The sequence below is a fragment of the Triturus cristatus genome, chromosome 3_1, assembly GCF_964204655.1.
Source record: "Triturus cristatus chromosome 3_1, aTriCri1.1, whole genome shotgun sequence".
In the NCBI taxonomy this organism is placed as follows: Eukaryota; Metazoa; Chordata; class Amphibia; order Caudata; family Salamandridae; genus Triturus; species Triturus cristatus.
In genome coordinates, this window is record NC_140583.1 from 311,277,296 (window position 1) to 311,297,855 (window position 20,560).

A 20,560-nucleotide genomic window follows, 5' to 3' on the forward strand; every position below is an offset into this window, starting at 1 on the left:
TCAGGAAATGCTTGTGTTAATCCACAGCAATGTGAGCCCTATCATTATAACTGTGAGTGGATTACAATATACTGACTGAGTGGTTTTACAAGAAGCAGAGACCCCGCTATCCTGATGACTGATGCCTTTATAAGGCTAATCATTTTGTTTCCCGGGTTTACCAATAGCTGATGGTGTATAGTTTTTCACTCATTTTAACACACAAGTTAAAATTGAGTATTTCATCTATAAACTCTGCAATGACGTTCGCTTCAAATTAAAAAAACTATAAAAATTCAAACAAATGCACACACTAAAAGCAGAAACTATACTGTCAATTCAAAATGAATTGATGTATTTGCCACACCAAACAACTCCCATGCACCAAAACATTACCTCAGACATGATGGACCTGTGACCACAACAGGCTGCTCCCTGTGCCAAAAACGATAAGATAGCTGTGTGTAACCAGTGCCTCTGTAAAACTAACAAACGTACTTACTTCCAAATTACTGCTTTCTTAATACCACCCAGTTATTGCACGCATGTTTCTCTTGGTCACTTTTCTCTCTGGTTTCTTGTCTCTCTCGCAAACTCCTGTTACTCAATCAACTATTATATTCTGTTTTCAAGGGCTGTGAGGTGTAGCTGTACTAAGGAGGCGATTTATATGTTGGCGCTATGTATACTCCGTTGCAACAATGATGAAATATAGATACCACCAACATGAAGGTCCGCACGCCCGATTTAAATGTGGGCGGACCTTGAGTTCCGCCACGCAGAGACTACAGTCTCTGCCGTGGTAAAATTTCTCTGATGGCCCTGGGGAGAAAGGACAGTCAGAGAAATGGTTACATCTTCCCATCCCAATTTTATTTACTGTTTTTTTTCTGCAAGGTAAAGCCTGGCGGTAAGGAACAGTAAAATCATTATAACGCTCTCTCCGCCATGGGAAAAGAGTCCCGGGGCGCGGGGAGCTTATATTTTTTCTTTACAATAAGAACATTCTGATGTAGCCCTGTAGCAAAGAGTTAAATGCATTCACAAGTGGTTCCTGCCATTGCTTTTACAGATGACACCTGCTTGTCGGTCATTTATAAAGTAGGCAGACGGTCTCTCTATCACGGGGACAAAGTTATTTACTCCGTCCCCATGGCCGAATGGCAGGCCGTCTACCTTTATGTATATCAGGGCCTAAGTTTCTTACACTCAAAGTGAGCCCTGCATAAACCCTACACTTGGTGAATTGCTCACAATAAGTTTTTGTTGCTTCTTAAATGAAGTTAATTCTAAAGACCTTAGCTGCTTAAGAGGGAAAAAGAGTACCGGACACAGTAGCATTCAACACTATCTGATTGTGCCGTTTCCCCCTAAAAATCATCAGGTCAGTTCCAACTGAGCAAAATTCGAATTAGTTTGTAATCTGGCTGTTGATACAAATGATATACTAAATAAAACAACGGACTGGGTCCAATTCTCAGGTCAGAAATCTCATCTGAACTTCCATCCTAAAACCCTCTAGACTAGTCCCTTGGAACGCTTTATAATTCCCAAGTCACTCTGGGGAGCCTAGGGATTTTTATGCCCCTCACACATCATGTAAGCACAACATACAGCCTACTGCCAGGGGATCTACCAGTTGTTTAAGGCCCTCAACCCGAGTCCACCGAGAACCTATAATGAGGGTGAGGGCCTTTATCATCCGGCATAGCCACTGGTACAAGGGCTATAAGACTGCTAGAACATTACACTCACTGAGGGTAGAATGTTCTAAATGTAACAGAGAGAAACACAAAGACACATTTCATAATGTTAGTTTCAAGTCTATACCGGCCATTATTGGCCCTGAGCCACTCCTTTGTCTCAACATTCCAATGCACTTTGTGTTACCATGCAAGATCTTTGTCTACTTTTATATTTTTAGGGTGTACATAGATCTGAGTACTGCAATATGAGCACTGCTGAACTATGAAATCCTAGTTTTACAATGCAGACCTCTGACATATAGATGAACCGCTGGCCAAATACACTCTGGTGTACTACAGCAGAAGGCGGAACCTGGAAGGAAGCCTGTTGCTTATTACCTGCACTTGTTATCTGTCCCACAGGGCACACGGCTCAGGTTTGCAGCAGATGTCACCCGTTGAACAATGGCGTGGTCACTCTGACACTTGGCTGGCAGCGTCACCTTCTCTGTGATCTCATTCATTCCAGTGAGTTTCCCTGTGGTAGGCAGAAAGAAATCAGAATAAATTTTTACACAAATAACTGTTCATATGTACAAATTATAAATGTTTATATTATTCTGGAGAATGTGGAGAAGCTAGATGGTGAAAAGCCAGCAAACTAGGCAGTAAACTGTGTGCATTGGAATTTTTTTAAATCAGAATACACAGAAGGGACAACATGTTGAAAATCACTTTCGTGTTGTTATTTTCCATGGCTGGTAGTCAAAGAACTGCAGGTCCCTGAAACACCCTGCCATTATCAGGATAGTGGAGGAGTCCTATTAGTTACCCTGTATATACACCTACTCTCTTCCAGGTGCTACCACACAGACCTAGGGCACACGCTCAGAGATTTTGACACAGAGGCAGTAAAAACTTTGTTCTGATTAACTGTAGGAAAGCCATCTTTTTGCTTTGATCACTGAATTTGATCTTTGTATTTTGAACAACTTGTATTTTAACAGGAAGCAGGGCCTGCTAAGCATCTCTAAATTGCATGGGCCTGCGCTTTCCTAAAACGTTACAAAATATGACCTTTTGCTGATTCAGTTATAATGTACACACACGTAGCAAATGCAGCACAAAGTTTACATTCCAGGTGAAAATTTGCAAAAGAAGTTCTTGCCACTTATATCTGGTACAAAACTGCAACATGGGCTTAACATCAGCCATATGACCGGACAGGTCAAATCTGTGTTTGAGAAGAAAAAATCAAAGCATTTTGCAATTATAATGCAAGACTTAACCACTCTTGAACATCAGCTACAAATGTGGATTTAAAATGTATGCAGAGCTGCTTAAACCCCAGTTCACGCTGAGATAATCCGTGCTGAGCACAAACTTCTATTTGCCCCTAGCATGGTGTTAAAACCTGGGTGTAAATTGCATACACCTGGAGTTTTTATCTGATCAATTTCAAATAGACAAACCTGCTGCACCTTCTAATGATAACTAACCAAGCTCTAGTAGCAGGTCAATCCCATTTCTAACGTGTAAAAGAGATTTGGGAGCAGTTAAGGAATGCCTAATTAGTATTTACTATGCGCCCTGTTTGCGGTAGAAAGAAGGCAGCTCAATTTCTGGCCAATATCTGATTTTTAGAGTGCCTTAGAGTGTGGATCTGAACAGAAGAGGTTGTATCTAAAAAAGGAAACATGAGCTCAGAAGCCATGCTTTATGCATTCTGCAGTGTAAAGGTTCCCATTTTAGCTAAATACTAATTTTCTCTAACGTGTGTTATGAAATGGATACAAAGTACATTTTCTCATTGTGTGGATAAATAAGTATAAAAAAATCAAGATATATTGGATTTTTATTACATACACTGCTAAATGACTTTTGTAAATTTGTCAAATAACATCTTAACCAAGACCCCACAAGCTGGCTTTGAGGTGGCGGTGGTTGATCTCGCTCTCGGTCGATCTCCAAAAAGCCTTTGAAGCCCTCCGGTTGCGATATATGCATGCAATGATGCCCTGCATGTACTTGCGACCGAAGTGGGACAAGTGAAAAAGACATCTATATGCTGGGGCATGGGCCAGGGTTAAACTAGGGCAGAACATATCGGAGGCCTTTAAGGTATGAACCTCTGTCACCACTGCTGTTCGCTCTGACCAATGAGCAGTTTGTGGACATTACTGCCAGGAGGGCCGGGGAGAGGGATCTCCTTAATGATAATGATAGTGTTGCTGCGGGTGTTCTACTTGTTCGCCAATCTTTCCCATCTGGTTACTCGGACCCTGGTTTCCGTTACTAGATACGCCAGTGAGGGACTTAATCTCGGATGGAAGTAGACGCTGGGTCTCCCAGCGGATCATGCAGCACACATCTAGAGAGGGTGGTCTTGGAGTCCATGTACCGAATGACGTCCCAATTTCAGTGGCTAAACCACTGGCTGGTGGGACACCAGATGGAGGAGCTGGGGGCTAGGCACTCCAGAGATGCGAGGGTGTCCAAGTGGCTCTCTTATTGCAGCTGCAACCCTACCTGGATCGTCCACCTAAGCAGCTCAACATAGCGTTGTACTCCAAGAGGAAATTTCTCAAATTAGCCCAGCAGATCCCTCTATGCTCCGGCAATCCCTCTGATAAGCCTCCCTTCAGGGAGAGGCGGTCACTTAACAGTGCATGCGTTTCGGCATGGATGGAGGTGGATCTACTCACGGTAGGAGACTGCTAAGAGCAGGGGAAGCTGGAAACTCTTGAAACATTCATCGCAGAAGGAAGTTTACCCAACTCGCAGCTGCTGATAAATGCAGCAGTGGTGCATACACTACAGGCACTTTGGAACACAGGAAACAGGGAACCACCAACACATGAGGTGTTACAGATCCTTTTCACCTTTGGGCATGGCCGTAAACAGGTCTCCTGGTTTAACAAATCAGCACTCCACATGACTCACACACCTTAGACGTAGGTGGGCTGAGGGCATTGGTCGTGTAATGCGTGATAAGAACTGGGAGAAGGTACTGGAGCACAAGGTGTTATGAACACTCATTCCAATAATTTACATATGTTCTATCTTATGGCCCACAAAGTCAACAGAATACATCGGATGGGAGATGAGACGTGTCCCAGATGCCTGATGGCAGATGTCGGCTCTTTACATATGACTTGGACCAGCCCCCAGCTGGCACAATTCTGGCAGGCAAAAGTGGTGGATCTGGAGCATAATCAATCAATCAATCAAGAAATTTGTATAGTGCGCTACTCACCTGGGGGGTCTCAAGGCGCTGGGGGGGTTGGAGGGGGGGGGGGGTTTCCGCTACTGCTCGATCAGCCAGGTCTTGAGTTGTTTCCTGAAGGCGAGGTGGTCTTGGGTGATCCGGAGGTGGATGGGGAGGGAATTCCAGGTCTTGGCTGCCAGGTAGGAGAAGGATCTTCCTCCCATGGTGGCTCTTCGGATGCGTGGGACGGCGGCGAGGGCGTGGCTGGTCGATCGTAGTTGGCGGGTGGGAGTGTAGAAGGTCAGGCGGTTGTTGAGGTACCTGGGGCCCAGGTCGTGGAGGGCTTTGTGTGCGTAGGTGAGGAGGCGGAACGTGATTCTTTTGCTGACGGGGAGCCAGTGCAGGTCTTTCAGGTGTCCGGAGATGTGGCTATGGCGGGGGATGTCCAGGATAAGTCGTGCGGAGGCGTTCTGAATGCGTTGGAGTTTTTTTTGCAGTTTGGCTGTGGTTCCGGTGTAGAGGGTGTTTCCGTAGTCCAGTCGGCTGGTGACAAGTGCCTGGGTGACCGTCTTCCTGGTTTCGGTGGGGATCCATCGGAAGATCTTATGGAGCATGCGAAGGATGTTGAAACATGAAGACGAGACGGCGTTGACTTGTCTGGTCACTGACAGGGAGGAGTCCAGGATGAAGCCCAGGTTGCGTGCGTGGTCCGTTGGTTTGGGTGCGCTGCCTAGGACCGGGGGCCACCAGGAGTCGTCCCAGGCAGATGGTGATGATCCGAGGATGAGGACTTCCGTCTTGTCTGAGTTCAGTTTCAGGGGGCTGTTCTTCATCCACTCGGCTACTTTTCTCATCCCTTCGTGTAGGTTGGTTCTGGTGGTGGCAGGGTCGTTGGTGAGGGAGAGGATCAGCTGGGTGTCGTCGGCGTAGGAGATGATATTGAGGCTGTGTTGGCGCGCGATGGCTGCGAGGGGGCTCATGTACACGTTGAAGAGGGTGGGGCTGAGTGATGATCCTTGTGGTACGCCGCAGATGACTTCGGTGGCCTCAGATCTGAATGGGGGAGGCGGACTCTCTGGGTTCTTCCGGCGAGGAACGAGATGATCCACTCCAGTGCCTTCTCTTGGATTCCGACGTTGCTGAGGCGTTGTACTAGGGTGCGGTGGCAGACAGTATCGAACGCTGCGGAGAGGTCCAGGAGGATGAGGGCCGCTGTTTCCCCGTTGTCGAGCAGGGTTCGGATGTCGTCGGTGGCTGCGATGAGGACGGTCTCGGTGCTGTGATTGGCTCGGAAGCCGGACTGTGAGTGGTCGAGGGATCCGTTGGTCTCGAGGAAGGCGGCCAGCTGTCTGTTGATGGTCTTCTCGATGACTTTGGCAGGAAACGGGAGGAGCGAGATGGGGCGGTAGTTCTTGAGGTCGGTGGGGTCTGCTGATGGTTTCTTCAGGAGGGCGCTGAGTTCGGCGTGTTTCCAGCTCTCCGGGAAGGTGGCGGTGTTGAAGCAGCAGTTGATGATGTCCCGGAGATGGGGCGCGATGACGGAGTCGGCCTTGTTGAAGACGTGGTGAGGGCATGGGTCGGTTGGCGATCAGGAGTGGATTGTGTTCATCGTGCGGATGGTGTCTTCGGTGTTGACTGGGGTCCAGTCGCGGAGGGTGGTGGTGGGGGGCGTTGGTTCAGTGGTGGGGTGCGTGGTCTGTTCGCCGAAGCTGTTGTGTATGTCTGCGATCTTGCTGTGGAAGAACGTGGCGAGTGAGTCGCAGAGGTCTTGTGAGGGAGTGATGTCGTCGTTTCCGGCGCTGGGGTTGGAGAGCTCTTTGACGATACTGAAGAGCTCCTTGCTGTTGTGTGCGTTGTTGTCTAGTCGTTCCTTGAATGCTGTCTTCTTGGTGGTGTGGATCAGCTGGTGGTGTTTGCGGGTGGCGTGCTTGAGGGCGGTCATGTTGGCTGTGGTCGGGTTCTTTCGCCAGGCTTTCTCGAGGGTGCGGCAGTTCTTCTTGGAGTTCTTGAGGTCGCCGTTGAACCACGGGGCTTTCTTGCTTCCGGGCCTGCTGGGATGGGTTTTCAGGGGTGCAGTGTCCTGGCCTCATGCGGATGGAGGTTTGTCTACTCGGTCTTTTTCCTATTCCAGGGAGGGCACGGGTGACGGTAAAATTTCTGGGCTTGGCTCTTGCTAAGAGGGCAATTGCTATGCACTGAAGGCCATCGGACTGGCTCCCTCATTGCAGATGGAGGAGGGAAGTGAAACACTGGGCACAAGCAGAGGAGTTAGACCTCCAGGAAGAGGCCTGCGCACCCGCCCGATAGCAACAGCCCTTATAACTTTTCTGTGGTTACCGAATGCTGACCTACCCCTTCCTGATTGTTTTGTGAAAAACCACGATACACTATAGCCGCCGATGCTTGAATGCTGCTGCTGCCCTGGATATCGATTCATATGGGGAGTTCTTCTTGTTGAACCAGAGCTGGAAACGATCTGCTCAGCAAATGTTATTGTTACAGTTCCCTTTTTAGGTCTCGCCTGACCCAGCGCATGCGCTGGTCTGGAGAGAAATTTTGTGGGGGCTCCAAAAAGTGCTACTAGGCTAGCCTAGACCTACAGTGCATGCGCGCGGGCGCGCGCGTCGCGCTTTACCGCGATTACTTTCATTTTCGCGGCCGCTTTGATGTTTGATCGCAATCACTTTCGCGGCCGCTTTGATGTTCTCCGTGAGGCTTCAATAGATTGCAGCAGTTAAAACAAGCATTGGCATAGCCAATAGGTCTCGCTTTTGGGACCTTATAAGTGTTTAGTTATGCAACTGTTGCATGGTTAAACACTTATAAGTCCCAAAGGCGAGACCTATTGGCTATGCCAAAGCTTTTTTTTCTTGCTCCTATGACATGCCTGCAGTTGCGCGCTGCACTCACTGCTCGGTCAGTGAGGTGTAAAAATATAACGTTACAACAAACAATTGATGGACGGAATGCTGACAATGCAAACATTCTCCCCCAGTCAAGAGATCTGGGCTAAATCCATCGTTCTTTTGCCCACTACACCACCCCAGTTTAGACATGGCCATATGCAAATCAGTCTTGACCCTGTGCCTCATGGGAACAGTTCAGCCCGAACTGGTCCTAGGATGCTTGATTCCGGTCCAGGGAAGACATGGCTTGGCAGTTCGGGCTGGACTGTTCCCATGAGGCACAGGGTCAAGACTGATTTGCATATGGCCATGTCTAAACTGGGGTGGTGTAGTGGGCAAAAGAACGATGGATTTAACCCAGATCTCTTGACTGGGGGAGAATGTCTGCATTGTCAACATTCCGTCCATCAATTGTTTGTTGTAACGCTTTTCGCCCTAAGTGGGATGGGTATTCCCAGACGTGGGACCCGTGCTCACTACGCCACTGGAGTCAAGCTATCCTGGCTGATGACGGCTGATAGCCAGAAACCGGTCCTAGGATGCTTGATTCCGGTCCAGGGAAGACATGGCTTGGCAGTTCGGGCTGGACTGTTCCCATGAGGCACAGGGTCAAGACTGATTTGCATATGGCCATGTCTAAACTGGGGTGGTGTAGTGGGCAAAAGAACGATGGATTTAACCCAGATCTCTTGACTGGGGGAGAATGTCTGCATTGTCAGCATTCCGTCCATCAATTGTTTGTTGTAACGCTTTTCGCCCTAAGTGGGATGGGTATTCCCAGACGTGGGACCCGTGCTCACTACGCCACTGGAGTCAAGCTATCCTGGCTGATGACGGCTGATAGCCAGAAACCGGTCCTAGGATGCTTGATTCCGGTCCAGGGAAGACATGGCTTGGCAGTTCGGGCTGGACTGTTCCCATGAGGCACAGGGTCAAGACTGATTTGCATATGGCCATGTCTAAACTGGGGTGGTGTAGTGGGCAAAAGAACGATGGATTTAACCCAGATCTCTTGACTGGGGGAGAATGTCTGCATTGTCAGAATTCCGTCCATCAATTGTTTGTTGTAACGCTTTTCGCCCTAAGTGGGATGAGTATTCCCAGACGTGGGACCCGTGCTCACTACGCCACTGGAGTCAAGCTATCCTGGCTGATGACGGCGGATAGCCAGAAACCGGTCCTAGGATGCTTGATTCCGGTCCAGGGAAGACATGGCTTGGCAGTTCAGGCTGGACTGTTCCCATGAGGCACAGGGTCAAGACTGATTTGCATATGGCCATGTCTAAACTGGGGTGGTGTAGTGGGCAAAAGAACGATGGATTTAACCCAGATCTCTTGACTGGGGGAGAATGTCTGCATTGTCAGCATTCCGTCCATCAATTGTTTGTTGTAACGCTTTTCGCCCTAAGTGGGATGGGTATTCCCAGACGTGGGACCCATGCTCACTACGCCACTGGAGTCAAGCTATCCTGGCTGATGACGGCTGATAGCCAGAAACCGGTCCTAGGATGCTTGATTGCGGTCCAGGGAAGACATGGCTTGGCAGTTCGGGCTGGACTGTTCCCATGAGGCACAGGGTCAAGACTGATTTGCATATGGCCATGTCTAAACTGGGGTGGTGTAGTGGGCAAAAGAACGATGGATTTAACCCAGATCTCTTGACTGGGGGAGAATGTCTGCATTGTCAGCATTCCGTCCATCAATTGTTTGTTGTAACGTAAAAATATAACGGCAGGAATATAATACAAATATTTAAATGCGTTTTTAAAAAAATGAATTTCCAATGGGCTTTAATCGTTTCCCATTCTCCTCTGTTTCCCAGGCTTCTTTATTTGATTGCCAGGTTTGGCTGGTACGTCCCACTAACCCCCTGTCCCTTCGCTGCTTGAGCTGTGCCATGATGCTTATTTTTATGTCCTTTCTCTGTGTACATATTTGGACACACCCCTGCAGATCTCTTCTTTTGCTTCTCTCTCCTTTCGGCTAGACTAGAGCGTCTACGGCCTTCCTGCTTTCACTTCCGGCGCAACAGCCGTTCTATAAGCTTAGATAAGAGTACCGTAAACATTGGTCATTGTGTATGTTGGAGTGTACACAGCCAGCATGCAAGCTTGAGAATCAAACTCCAGAGCCTGCTGATGCTGCTGCATAACTTTGGGCCACTTGCCAGTCACGTCAAATGGTATGATTTATATTTTATTGATGAATCTGATAGCATAGGGTGGGATGGGCATTTAACTGGCATAACAGTGGTGCAACATAAAAAATACATACAATTTGTCCGCTGAAACCCTTATGAGCACAAAACCCACCGCTGCTCCAAATCAACAAAAGCAACCGGGCTACATTTTCAATTTCACAGATTGTGGACATGAGGTCTTCACAAAGCTCCACCGGGGGAATCCGAATTCTATCTGCCCTTTTAAAGTGGCCAGAGCAGTCTCCTTCATAAGGACGGCGCTTCCCCTGCCCTAAGCTGCCGTGTTACAAATCACTGTCATAGGGAGTGTTAGTTGCATTATTTTATGTTCGCAAACCAGTGCTGCAGTTACCAGAACGAAGTGACATAAAGTGCCCTCTGGTCGCAACACAAAGGGACGTCTTATCGACAACGAAATAAATAAATAGCCGGCAGTATTTAGGTATGTATTTCAACAAAAACAAACTTTCAGATCGCATTCAGTTTGCCAATGGTGCGTTACTTGCAATGCATTATTCACCGTCTTATAGGCATTTTGCGGTTTCACTTGCATTTTTACTAACGCCTGTTCTGCTTTTTTGTTTTTGTTTTTACAAATAAACCTTTATGTCTTCATAAATAATACTTATAAGAATAGCAGCATAATCATAATGTCTCTAAATCATGTAGCAATCCACTCATTCTGAAACATAAGTGAAAATGTGTTAAAATAAAAACATCCCGTTTCCCAAGGATAAAAAACAAAGGTCGCCATTAATCACAGAATGCAGGATAATTTTCGCAGCACAGAACTTGTGCAGAAATTAAAAAGTTTCTTCACCCTGATGGCAAAGCGGACTATGAGCTTCCAAGTTTTGACAATTAAACGTTAGTATTTCCTTTACTAATGTTCTTATAACCAATATTGCCAAAAATGCCCTGTTTTCGAATTCCTAGCCCATTGCTAATCATTTTGACATACCTTCCAGTAACTATCACGTTAGACAAGTATTTGCAATTCAATAGGTCTGGCATTATGTATTTTAAAAACATTGTACGTGGTGCGTAAACACAAGCTTTGTACTTACAGTCATTGCTTACGACAAGCAAGGCTGGCAGTAACTGGGCCTCTTTGACTGCAAGCCTTGCTTCTCGTAAGCAAGGACTATAAGTACAAAATGCTTGTTTACGCACCGCTTGCAGGGTTTCAAAACACATACATAAAAGGCATTGTCATTTACAATGCCAATAGCTCAAAATCTGGCAAATGCGAGACCTATTGCATTGCAAGCTTGTTTACATTTGATTATATGGTACTTCATGATGTGACATCCTGCAAACACTGGTGTTGCGAAAGTGAACAAATGTGCATAACTTCATGAAAACAAATACTAACTCTTTAAAAACCAATAAAAAGATTATAAAATAGATAAATGTCTGGAGACCTAGCGAGTACCAGGGATGAAATTATCAAAAACTTATTGTCAAAGCGAGATGTAGACATTTTTCATCACTTGAGGACTGTGGCATGATGGTAAGCTTACCTGGCAAAGACAGGACATCAACAGCTAAATTTTACTTATTCCCTGCTAAGACACTATGAACACAAAGTTAAGACATGTCACAGGCCACACAAAAAGAGGTTTCTAGCCTAATTGAACCATTCTCAGCCACAGCTTTTTTGCCTCGCCCCGCCTATTTCTGACCTCCGAAAACCCTTCTAAGAGCAAAGATAAAATGCTTGACTGAAATGACTCCTGAAACTCTGCCTATCGTTCCATTACCACTTGGCCACTGACTGAGGGTGCCCATGTCCCTGTCACTGGAACCCCAATACTTTACATTGACATTTCAGTTCCTATTGGATGAAAGTTTCATTAGTTTTAATAACTTATCTTAGTATGATTTGATCATTAACATGCTCTTTTAACCTAAAAGAGTTTGAGGATTTTAAATTGTTAAATGAGGACAGAACTACCCAGAACGGCCTGATTTTTGGAACATACATAAGAAATCATTGAGTTGTGCGGCAATGTGTCATAATTTTGTTGGGTTGCTCCTTTCAACCTTCTATGGTCTCGCTTTTATTACCCTCAAGACTCATCTACTTATAAAATGATTCTGGCCAAAGTATTTGCACTCTGAGAGTCCGCAGCGGCAACCGCGGCTCCTCCGCTATGGCGGAGGAGAGTCGCCCCCACTGCTAACAGCCAGGCAACTAAGGGAAACATGAAAAGTAAAATGATAATAAAACCATTTTATTTTTCTTTCCGCTAAAGGCAGCCAAGTCTAGGTGGGGCCATGATGAGACCGGGGGGTGGGGGGGAAGTAGGGGAGGGAAGAGTAGTGCACACTAAGTGCGCATGACGGTTTGGCCGCCTGTCTAACGCAGGCCAAACTGTCATGCGCACTTTCATCTCTCTCCGCCCGAGCTGTGTTGTACAGCCGTGTGGAGTAGACTCCTAGGACCTGAGCGAAGGTCGAACAAGCCAATCACGGCGCTGCTCTCATGCTGTATTACCAGTGTGAAAGCAGCGTCTTGATTGGCATCACGCAGCCGGCACAGTGTGCAGGGACCGGAGCAGAAGACCCCCGAGACAACAGCAGGTGTTTTTTATTGTTGTATTATTTACATTAGGGCTGCCAGCACAGTCCCAGAATCCAGGGAAAAAAACGGAAAACTTTGCTCATCACTTAGGACCCAGACAGGTCAGCAAATTACCCCCTGCTCATCAGCATCAGTATATCCTCCCAGGTGAGATGTGATCTCAAGTACACTTAGCTTAACAAGAACATATTTGATGACAAGATTACTCTGCTGCTGACTATTCTCAGCACAGGGACCAGCTTCACACGTATTTATGATCAGATCTGCAAACAATTATTTGTTTGAGTCGACAATTTAAGCTTGATCTAACACTTATAAGGCCTTTTTATCTTTCACTTACCAGTCAGATTTTACCCATCTGCAGGCAAATGTCTCTAGTGAACCATATCAAAAACATACAGTGGGCCTAAAGCAAGCCCACTGCTTGTCATTAGTTGCCTTTATTGTCACTCTTATTGCTTCTTATTACATGGGCTTCTTCTTCTTGTGTGTCCCCCTCTCTTGGTGCATAGCCTGTTCATCATCCTTTTGATTGCCTGACTTGTATTTTTCCACTGCTCACATTTAGGTAACTATTTTTTATATACATTAAGCACTCCACGAGAGTACATGTGTTTTCTTTCTCTCTCTTGTGCTGCTTCCCCCCCTTGTTTCAAATACCCATCCCCTCATCCCATTGCTACACCTACACACCGTAGTCTGTTTTCCATTGCCTCCCTATCCCACGCTATCCTTAAGAGTCATTGTCAGAGACAATAACTCTGCTATACGAGAGCTGTTGGCTTTGACAATGTATGTTAACCATGTTGTACACCAGTGTGGCTGTCGTTCATCATTTTAGTGGCATGGAGTGGGTTAGCGAGTGGTAGATTAGGGTAGGGTGTAATGAGTTGGATTGGAGCATAGTGGAAAGGGGTAAATTGGAGTATAGTGAATTGGGGTAGGGTGTGGTAGATTTTACTGGGGTAGATTGAGGTAGAGTGAGGTAGACTGGAGTGGGGTAGATTGTAGGAATAGAGTAGGGTAGATTGGAGTTCAGTGGGGTAGATTAGGGTGGAGAGGAGCAGGGTAGATTGGAGTGGAGCCGGGTAGATTGGAGTGGAGTGGGGTGGGGTAGATTGGACTAGAGTGGGGTAGATAGAAGTGGGATAGATTTGAGTGGGGTAGATTGGGTGGAGTGGGGTAGAGAGAAATGGGGTAGAGTGGTGTGAGGTAGGGTTGAGAGGGGTAGATTGTGGTACATTGGTGTAGATTGGAGAGCAGTGGGGTAGATTGGAGTGGAGTAGATTGGGGTAGATTAGAGTGGGGCAGACTGTAGTGGGATAGATTGTGGTGGAGGAGGGTGGAGTGGGGTAGATTTGAGCGAAGTTTGATGTATTGGAGTGGGGTAGATTTGAGTGAAGTAGAGTAGATTGGGGTGGAGTGTGGTAGATTGGAGTGGGATAGATTGTGGAAGATTGGAGTGGGGTAGATTGGGGTAGAGTGGAATAGGAAAGACTGGAGTGGGGATTGGAGTGGATTGGGTTGATTGGGGAAGGGTAGAATGAGTAGAGTGGGGTAGAGTGGAGTGTGGTAGACTGGAGTGGAATAGATTGGAGAGGGGTAGATTGTAAAGGAGTGAGGTAGATTAGGGTGGAATGGAGTGGGGTAGATGGGGTGGATTAGAGTAGGGTAGACTAAAATGGAGGGGAGTAAATTGGGGTGGAGTGGGGTAGACTTGAGTGGGATATACTGGAGTGGAATAGGGTGGGATATACTGGAGTGGAATAGGCTGAAGTAGATTAGAGGGGAGTGGGGTAGACTGGATCATAGTGGAGTAAATTGGGGTAGATTGGAATGGGATGAGTTGGAGTGGAGTGTGGTAGATTGAAGTGGAGTGGTATAGACTGGATCAGGGTGGGGGATTTGGGTGGATTGGGGTAAATTGGTTTAGACTGGATTGGAGTGGGGTAGAATGAAGTAGAGTGGGGTAGACTGGAGTGAGGTAGATTGGATGGAGTAGATTGAGGTAGCTTGGAGTGGAGTAGATTGGGGTAGATTGTTGTAAAGTAGTAAAGTAGAGTGGGGCAGATTGGAGTTGACTGGAGTGGATTGGGGTAGACTGGAGAAGAGTGTGACATATTGGGGTAGAGTAGAGTGGGCTAAGTGGTTTGGAGTGAAAGGTGAAGAGTGGTGGGGTATAGAGTGGATGAGCGTAGAGTAGAGTGGCATGTTGTGGAGTGGGTGGTATAGAGTTCAGTGGCGTGTCGTAGAGTGTCTTAGAGTGGAGTGATGTAGTAGAGTGCAGTGATATAGTAGAGTGCAGTGTCGTACAGTGGAGTGCTGTAAAGTGGAGTGGCGTAGTGTGGAGTATGCAGTGCGTGGTAGTGCACTGCCATTACAGATAACACATTTCCAATTGAAATGACCATTACATTTGCATAGCCATACAGTTTTACTGTGTAGAGATGATAATGTGTTGAAATGTCATCACCGAATGTATTGATGTGTTTTGATCATATTCAAATATTTGTTTCCACCACACTTCAAAATTACAAAAAATGTGCTTCATTTGTACTTGTAATTCTGATATATTCTGAAATATCAGCACAGTTCCTTTTTTTTCCTTTTTTTTTTTTTTTTGGGTTTGCCTTACTCTCCCCCAATCCCAATGTATCCCCCACCCCCACCCAGGTGAACTCTTCTTATTGAACTCAGCTCCTTTGTGCCCTAAGCAGGAAGGGAATAGAAACACCCCTTTCTTGATGAGGTAAGTACGCCTTGGCCAACTGCCTACCCCTTGATACACCCTGCTCAGTATTTGCATTACCTAGTCCAACAAGAACTATCAGCCCACCCTTGGGTGCTTATTCATGAAATGTTTCCATTCCAGCCCACCGTGCAGTTACCCACTCCAGGAATGTACCTTTCTCAAGACACTTAGTTCACTCTTGAGTCCCCAATTTAGGCTTATGTCTTGCCTTCCTCAAATGTCTTGTTCTCACCCAGCATTCTTTCTTCGTGTGGATAGGCGAGGGCCCCTCTTTGTGGTTGAGACCCAAGGCCTTCCTGTGGAGTGCTTATTGTGATTGTTCTGAAGTTGACCAGGAACATAGTGCAAATGGTTTAGTCCATCTATATTTGATTTGGCCCCTTCTCAGCTATTTAGTGATCAGGATCATGGCTCTATTTTCAAGGTGCTGGGGGATAGATCCTTTTAGAGCACCACCTCACTGTCTTTGATGGAGACTGTATCAGAGTTCTATGCTTCCATAACAATCTTATCTTTGAAAGGCGTAGAGCCAAGCTTCACTAAAACATCCCTTGGTTGCATCTTGATGTTTCTTTAAGAGAGTTCCCTCAATGTGCTTTCACTTTGTGGGTGTTTCTTGCTCTTCTTGAAGGATTGCCCTGAAGAAGTCTGCACAGAAATCTTCACTATTTGATCTCTCTGCTGTTTCCTTTTCATTGCAAATTCTAATGTTGCTTCTGTTCTTACCTCACATTTTTCTTCAAGTCTTTCAGTTCCTTTTCAGACAAGCATGAGATAGAATCAAATCCATATTACTTTCCAGTTCTCTATAATGAGGTTAATGGGCATCCAGACTTGTTGAAAAATTGTAACACGGTAAAAGTTCACTTCATTATCGACTGAGAGATCGAAATTGCCTTTGTGGAATTTCTTTTGTTTTTAAAATTTAATTTTAATTTTTCTAGTACAGCACAACATATCAACAATGGCATACAGTTTTACAGCAAATAAGCAGAGACTAAGAAAGGAAAGAAAGAGAAAAAAAAAAGAAAAGAAAAAAATAAATAAATCCAGACAATCTTCATTATGTTGCTCGATAAAAAAGAGACAAACAAGAAGAAAATGATATTGTTTTGATTTCCTAAATGAGGCCAACACTAAGTGCTAAGGCCCAATCAGACTCAGCTTTTCCCTCCAGTTATAGATGGGAGCCCATATTTGTCTACCAAGTGTTTTTGCTCGCTTCCCTTTCTTTTCATAAATTCCCTTTTCGAGATTGAATACTGAAAGAAGCCTAGCGAGCCAGAACTGGAATGTTGGGGCCGTTTGGTCCAGCCAAGCCGAGGCTACACAAATTCGTAACACTGCCATGGCAAGAAAAAGAAATCGGTAAGAGACAGTTTGGGTCTGGGTTTTATCCACCCCAAGAAGTATCAGGGCTGTGGTTAGCTTGACTTTAATGCCTAGGGTGGACACAAAAAATGTAGAAATAGAGATTTTCAATATATCTAGGCGGGGGCAAGTAGAGAACATATGGGCTAAATCGGCATCTACAGAGTTACATCGCGGGCATCTAATGCCCTCCTGCCCCCCCCCATTGTGCGATCTTTGCCGGGGTGTAATATAGAGAAAAAAGTGTTTTGTAATGCTGGGCCTGAAGTCCCGCAGAACATAAGACAGTCTGACCCAGCACCATTGATTGATTAAAATTATCTACATCAGTCCCCAACCTCTCTTCCCATATTTTGCCATGTTTTTCTAAATCGTCTGCATTAGATGCTATCAGTTCGCTATAAATTCTCTTAATGGTGCAACCATCCCCATTGCTAATAACATCCATAATTTTAAGACTTCTAAATCCATTAGAGCCGCCCATCTTCTTGCTAAGAAAACTCCTAATTTGCAAGTATTTAAAGAAATTCCTAGAATCTATACTAAATTGGTCCTGAATTTCCTTAAATTGATAAAAGCCTTCCGAGCTTATTAAATCCCCAATTCTAATAAGACCGTGTTTAGCCCATCCCGCCATAATTTGGTCCGAAAAAATTTCTGGCAATGAAGGGTTGCCAACTAACTGAGTATAGAAATTCATTCGACCCAAACCAAACTTTTTCTTAAAAGCATTCCAGATTTTAAAGGCAGCCAACAAAGTCTTAAATTTAGTTCTCTTGAAGTAACTAGGCTCTCTAAATTTCAAGAGGCAATTTTCTGCATCTACCCCCAGAAGTAGCCTATATACGTCTAGGATTCTAAATTCCATAGCAGAATCTAAATGTTTGCCACCGAGCATCTCGCACATATATTGAAGGGCTGCGGCCCAGTAATAATATTTAAAATCTGGGACTGCCCAGCCCCCTCTATCCAAAGGTAAAGACGTAAAACGTAAGGCCCTCCTTGTTTTACCGTGCGACCAAATAAAACGGTTAACCATATTATCTAGGGCTGTAAGCCATTTCTTCTCGAATTCTAAGGGTATTGCCCTAAATAAGTACAGTATTTTTGGTAAAGTTACCATCTTAATCAAGTTACGGCGACCGACCAGAGACAAGTGCAGATTTTGAAATTTATCAAGGTCTATTTTGGCCTTCTGGACTACCGGGTCAATATTTACATCCACTAATTTGTCCAAATCTGGGGTTATGGTAATCCCCAGATAGACCGCTGAATCTATCATATGTGGGTCAGAGCTGCTAATTGCGCTATTAACTACTATCTGGGTCTTTTGCTTATTCAGGGCGTAGCCCGATATTTCGCTAAAGGTCAAAGCTATCTCCTCTACTGCGATTATAGCCGCTAAGGGATTAGGAGTAACTAAAGCTACATCGTCCACATATGCGAGAACCTTTGTAGCTAGCCCTTGATAACTCAAAGGCAGAATTTCTGAGGAGGAATCGAATTGCCGAATTAAAGGATCTATATATATATCGCAAAGAGCAGGGGTGAACAAGGACAGCCCTGCCTAGTGCCTCGTTTAATCTCAAAAGATGCAGTATATTTCCCATTAATTTTAAGGCGGGCAGTTGGAGCTCTATATAAACTGCCAATAGCTTTGATAAAACCTTGCCCTAGTCCAAACCACCTCATTGCCTCCCATAAATACTCCCAGGAGACCCTATCAAAGGCTTTCTCTGCGTCCAAAAGTAACATCGCAATAGGGTCTCCTGAGACTTCTGCTGCATCAAATAATGTTATTACCCAACGGATATGTTGGGTGGTCCCTCTCCCCGGGATAAAACCATGTTGGAACGGGTGAATTACTCTTCCAATAATGGTATTAAGTCTAGTTGCAAGGGCTTTGGACAAAATCTTTACATCCGCATGTATGAGAGTAATTGGCCGATACGAGCCTGGGTCCTGAGGAGGTTTACCCTTTTTTAAAATTACTATAATATCTGCACCTGACCAGGACACCGGGACTGAACCCCCAGCTGTGCAAGTTGAATTATTTTGGCCAAATATGGTCCAATTTCATCCAGAAATATTTTATAGAATTCCAAAGGAATCTAGTCGGGTCCTGCCGCCTTCCCAGAGGGGAGATTTTTCAGCGCGCAGTAAATCTCTTCTTGACTCAAGATAGCTTTAAGTTTCGTGCTATCCTCATACTCAATGCCATGCAGTGGTACTTTATTAAGATAGTCATGAATTAACTTCGTCTGTCCCTGGGGGCCAGAATCATAAAGCCGTTGATGAAATAGTCGAAATACTTCCTGAATCTCACAGGGATCTCTTACTATCTTCCCATAAACATCTCTGATCTCGTTAATCTCGCTTGATATCCATTTTTGTCGAAGTTTAACTGCCAACATATGACCAACCCGTTCATTAAATTCGTGGCAATGTTCCTTTTTAGCTAGAAAGAGCTCAGCAGCTTTTTCGGCAGCGCGATCCCCAATTCTCGCTTTAGCCCAGGCTAGCCTGAGCAAGACATCTTCCGTTGCTGAGCATGTATTTAGAGCTACAGCCAGCTCCTTCTCAATATTAGCTAAGTTTTTATATAGTGCTTCCACCTTATGTGCCTCCTTCGCCTGTTGGGACACGCTGAAACTGATTGTCTCCCCGCGTAAGCCAGCTTTAAAGGTGTCCCAGACAACCCCGGCGCTAGCGCTATATCTGTTTATGTCCCAAAAAGTCTTTATCCAGTCTTTCATATGGGAGATATAGCCCGGGTCTGATAATAGCCCTCTTTCAAAGGTCCAAGTCCGTTCAGCCCGCCCGCCTTTTGTAAATCTTAAAGTAAGGACGAGAGGGTTATGATCAGATATTATCCTTGGATACTTCCCTATTTTAGCCCGATACGCCAAGGATTGAGCCACAAAAAAATAGTCAAGTTTGTAGAGTGACTGATGTGGGGCAGAAAAGAAAGTGCTACCTGGATCCTGGGGATTTAGCTGATGCCATATATCTACGAGTCTGTGATTTCTAACTATATTTGTTAAGGCCTTAAAAACCTTTTTACGACCAGCATATAAATCACCAGAGTTACTCCACAGCCCACCAAGCCCATTAATATTGAAGTCACCACACAATAACAGTGGGGTGGGGCAATTTGCTAACTCCTCATCTAGATGCTCCAAGGTCTCTGAGTCGTCAGCAGTGGAGCTGTACAAGGAACAGAGAGTAAAATGCTCCCCGGCAAATACACAGTGTACTAACACCCACCTTCCCCAACTACCTGAAATCTTTTTTTTGACGATTATGTCCTTCCTACGAGTAAGAATAGCAACCCCTCTTGTCCTGGTCCCTTGTTTGGTAGCCCCCAACAAGCGAAAACCAAGTTGTTCTAGAATCCCTGCTTTACTACCCTCTAGATGAGTCTCTTGGAGACATAAGATATCCGCCCTCATAGATTTCAGTATGACAGACGCCCTTTGTCGCTTAGCCTGGTCATTCAGTCCGCAGATATTTATGGTAATGATTCTAAGATGACTAAAATTCATAAAGTAAATTTAAATGATTTTCCTTGGCCATAAATGTACCTATATTTCCCATTAGATGACACCACCTTAAACTCCTTTTTAGTGAGAAATAAAAACTTCCAATATGTTTTCTACAACCTGTAATGCCAAATATCCTCATCAAAAAGACATTGTTGCGCTGTACCCATGACCCACCCCAACCCCAAACCCTCTCCAGACCTGAATCTACCTCCCCCTGCCCCCCCTGACCTCCCATATAGGCAAATAGGTCAGCAATGACCTATTTGTGGCGGCTGAACATGCTACTCAAGCTACTGTGTACTCCCCACTCCCGTGCTTATATGAATC

The 20,560-nt window shown here is 45.4% G+C and overlaps 1 protein-coding gene across 7 annotated transcripts in view; it reads right to left on the reverse strand.

Moving 5' to 3' along the window:
* Window positions 1–20,560, reverse strand: part of AP3B2 (adaptor related protein complex 3 subunit beta 2) — a 405,963-nt gene that overhangs the window by 18,702 nt on the left and 366,701 nt on the right. For 4 of the 7 annotated variants that reach the window (XM_085644010.1, XM_085644008.1, XM_085644007.1 and 1 more), the window contains 2 exons: window positions 2,064–2,202; window positions 376–414 (listed from right to left, as the gene is read on the reverse strand). In XM_085644010.1, coding sequence (XP_085500136.1) covers window positions 376–414; window positions 2,064–2,202 — 178 coding nt within the window. The remainder of the gene's footprint in view (window positions 1–375; window positions 415–2,063; window positions 2,203–20,560) is intronic. The other 3 variants (XM_085644011.1, XM_085644012.1, XM_085644009.1) reach the window with 1 other exon arrangement.